The sequence below is a fragment of the Eriocheir sinensis genome, chromosome 11 (genome assembly GCF_024679095.1).
Source record: "Eriocheir sinensis breed Jianghai 21 chromosome 11, ASM2467909v1, whole genome shotgun sequence".
NCBI classification, from domain to species: Eukaryota; Metazoa; Arthropoda; class Malacostraca; order Decapoda; family Varunidae; genus Eriocheir; species Eriocheir sinensis.
In genome coordinates this window covers 7515413-7519380 of record NC_066519.1, presented here as the reverse complement: position 1 = coordinate 7519380, position 3968 = coordinate 7515413, and the positions used below count along the sequence as shown (strand labels likewise).

General features: G+C 46.6%; 1 protein-coding gene across 1 annotated transcript; it reads right to left on the bottom strand.

Annotated features, from left to right (window-relative positions):
• Nucleotides 1–2450: 2450 nt before the first annotated feature.
• On the bottom strand, nt 2451–3111 carry LOC126997129 (inhibitor of nuclear factor kappa-B kinase subunit epsilon-like). The gene is made up of 2 exons (XM_050858184.1): nt 3035–3111; nt 2451–2641 (listed from the first exon to the last, which is right to left on the bottom strand). The coding sequence occupies exons 1-2, from the start codon at nt 3105–3107 to the stop codon at nt 2451–2453; spliced, it is 264 nt and encodes an 87-aa protein (XP_050714141.1). The 5' UTR covers nt 3108–3111.
• Nucleotides 3112–3968: the final 857 nt, after the last annotated feature.

Below are 3968 nucleotides of genomic sequence, written 5' to 3'. Positions count from 1 at the left end.
AACTCGCATGGTTCCCGCTGAGCGATTGCCTTCCTCAGGGGTCTTGGTGGGAGCTCCTGTTGGAGGTGGAGCTCAAGTTTGGCTATGGGGAGGAGCGTTTTGAGCTTCAGATAAAGAGTGGTACGTGCAGTTTTAAGTGCTTCACCATAACTGACGACTTTTTTGACTCACTGTCTATTGAGGCTCACGGCCCCTCGAGGTGGAGTCATGAACCTTTGTTTTGCCCCTTTGGAGAGGTAAAAAATGGACTTGCACGGGGGCACTCTCCTATCTCCCACTGCAAGGATTTTCTAAACACGAAGAATACTACACCCACCACTACCACCACCACCACCACTACCACTACCACCGCCACCACCACCACCCCTAAGCCTGCAGCCACACTCTCCGCCACAGCCCCTCCCGATGCAACGCACACAGCAACTTGGCTATCTACGGAGGTTGTGATAATCATGGTGTTGGTGGCGGCAGTGATGGTGATGGCTGCATTGGTGGTGCTGCTGGTGAAGCGTTTCCGGCAGCGAAGGAACACTGTGGAAGGTTAGTCACTGATAATAATGATAATGGTAATTAGTATTTCTAATATTTTTAGGCTTACATCCCCCTCACGCACATTTGATAAGGTCTTCGTAGAGTTTAATTGTGAGTATTTCTTTTTAGTGTGTGCGTGTGTGTGTGTGTGTGTGTGTGTATGTGTGTGTGTGTGTGTGTGTGTGTGTGTGTGTGTGTGTGTGTGTGTGTGTGTGTGTGTGTGAGAGAGAGAGAGAGAGAGAGAGAGAGAGAGAGAGTCACCTGTCCTCAGGGAATGACCTGTTGCTGTTAAGACGGGGAGGAGGAGGGGCAGGGAGCGGAGGTGTGGGGGAAGTGAGGTGGCTATGAACGATGAATTGGTAAAAAAATGAAATATAGAAATCGATCCCAGTCAACTGGCGAAAGGGTTAGGTTAGGTTAGGTTAGGGTTGCAGGGACTGGCTGTGATTCCTCGTTGTTGTAGGTTAGGTTAATGGGCTTACATCTCTCTCAATGACCGACGCATTACTGAACTGGCGAAAGGGTTAGGTTAGGTTAGGTTAGGGTTGCAGGGACTGGCTGTGATTCCTCGTTGTTGTAGGTTAGGTTAATGGGCTTACTTCTCTCTCAATGACCGACGCATTACTGAACTGGCGAAAGGGTTAGGTTAGGTTAGGTTAGGGTTGCAGGGACTGGCTGTGATTCCTCGTTGTTATAGGTTAGGTTAATGGGCTTAGAGGTTTTGACATTCAAGGGCGATGCATTAAAGGGTTGACAGAGGAATTAACGTGCTAATAACTTTGAGTATTAATCTAAACGCCTGTACTTGTCACTGTGTTTCCGGGGATAGCTTTAAGTTGACGTAAAAGGTTATGGGGCTTTACACGATAGAGAATTCACTGGAGGAAAGAGTAAGTTCGTTAAAATGCGGCTGGCTTTTGTTTAGGGAAAAGAGGAAGAGGCTTAAGAGGTGACCAAATCTTAATTGTTCCACGGGCGTACTGGTTCCTTCAAGTTGATCAAAAGGGTTATCGAGCTTTACATGATAGAGAATTCACTGAGTAAGTTCGTTAAATTGAGGCTTCTGTTTAGGGAATAGAGGAAGAGGTTAAAGAGGTAACCAAATCTTAATTGTTCCACGGGCGTACTGGTTCCTTCAAGCTGACAAAAAGTGTTATCGAGCTTTACATGATAGAGAATTCACTGAGTAAGTTCGTTAAATTGAGGCTTCTGTTTGGGGAATAGAGGAAGAGGCTGAAGAGGTAACCAAATCTTGTTCCACGGGCGTACTGGTTCCTTCAAGCTGACAAAAAGGGTTATCGAGCTTTACATGATAAAGAATTCACGGAGTAAGTTCGTTATAATACGGCTTCTGTTTAGGGAATAGAGGAAGAGGTTAAAGAGGTAACCAAATCTTGTTCCACGGGCGTCCTGGTTCCTTCAAGCTGACGAAAAGGGTTATCGGACTTTACATGATAGAGAATTCACTGAGTAAGCGAGGTCAAATTTGTGGCTTTACCGTGTACCAGCGAGGCCAAATTTGTGGGTTTACCGTGTACCAGCGAGGCCAAATTTGTGGCTTTACCGTGTACCAGCAAGGCCAAATTTGTGCCATGATATAAACCTCCCAAAATAGATGACGCATAAACTGATCACAAATGCTTTGATATATATTATGAAATGGTTTGTGTGAGTGATGATTTTTACTCATTTTTCTTGCTTAGAGGGACCATTAAGAAACATGATCCCCGCTGCTACTGGGTTAAACCACTTCAAGATTGGAGTATCAAGACACCTCTCTGTTTTGGATGTCTATTAAACACTATTTCCAGGAGCACCACCTTGCAGGCTTTTTTATTTCCTCATTAGTTTGTGTACCCTAGAGCTGCCTCCTCTCCTATACAAAAGAAATAATGATAAGTAACTATAGCTTGGTCTACTCACAGGCTCAACGGACAGGTTTCCGGCAAGGACGTGCACCACTCAATGGGCCCGTTCTCCGAGGTCTGCACCCCTGAGATGACCCCCGGCGCCTTCTCCGTGGTGATATGGTACATGGTCTCCTTGTTGCGGCGCCCACCATAGGGACGGAAGGGCAGCATTCCCGTCGCCACGTGGTAAAGTGTCACACCTTGGAGGGCAAAACGCAGTACCGTGTAAAGCTTCATTGTGCAACCACTATTATCATTCCTATTTCTATTCAACATGAGGGAAAATGACAAAATATGGACGTTAAATCAAAAGAAGAGACTGGGCTGGATGAGACGAAGAATGTGTGGGGAATAGCACAGTGTAAAGATTCACTGTGCAACCACTATTATCATTCCTATTTCTCTTCAACATAAGGGATAATACGGATGGTAAATGAAAAGAAGAGAATGGATTGGATGAGACGTAGAATGTGTGGGGATTCAATTGAGGTTTTAAATAAATGAAGGGGATTAATAAGAGTGGTTTAGATGAAGTACTTGCATTAAAAACTGTTGTATGGGTGAAAGTTAGATCCTCCTTCTCTAAGTCTTACCTATCGACCACAAGTCCACCCGAGCACCAAAGGTCTTCCCAACAGGCTTCCTCAGCACGGCTCGCTCGTACATGTCTGCGTGCTAAAAAAACAACATAGTATTAGCCAGTGCATTGGTGACTCATGACTAACTATTAACCCGAGAAAAGCCATTCCAGAGTTGGAGAGAGCCATTGTTCCCTCTCTCCCTGCCTCTTCCGCCCTCTCTCTCTCTCTCTCTCTCCCTTTAGATCTCATTTCCTTTTCTTTTCATTTTTTCCCATTGTTTTTTCTTTTCTTTTTCATGTTCTGTCCTTTCTGCCCCTCCTCCCTTTCTCCCTCAGTCAGCGCCTTGCCTCAGTCAGCGCCTTGCCCTCACCCCGAGAGGTCAAACCGCACGCGCTCCCACTTCCGTGACCTCTCTCGCTTGCGATTCCACCCTCGTGTGCTGTACTGAACTGTACTGTAGATCTTGCTGTGCTGTGTGCCGTGTGCTATTTCGCGTCGTGCTGCGTACTGCTTATTGTCAACCGAGTTACCTGCCCGCAGAGGTGTGCTGTTTGCTGTGCGACCACGTGCTTCATTGGACAGGATTAAGTGTTGCCCTTATTTTTACTACCTCTCTCCGCCTGTATCTACCCTCTCGCAGTAGCGCCCTGTAAAACATATATACACCTATACACAAAACACAGTGTTACACTCTTTCCGCCACATTCTTTATATATTTCCAGATTCCACTCCGACGCCACTTCCTACGCAGGTGTTCAGACCTACCTGACCTGACTTGACCAGATTATTCCCCAGAGACCAGTATTCCTCCTCCCTCCTCCCTCTCGCGTTTCTCCTCCTCTTCTCTCGCCTCCCTTTCCATTGCCCCTCCCCCTCTCTCTCTCTCTCATTACTACCCCCCACTTGCCCCTCTCTGTCTCTCCTTCCTCACTCCCTATCTCGTTCC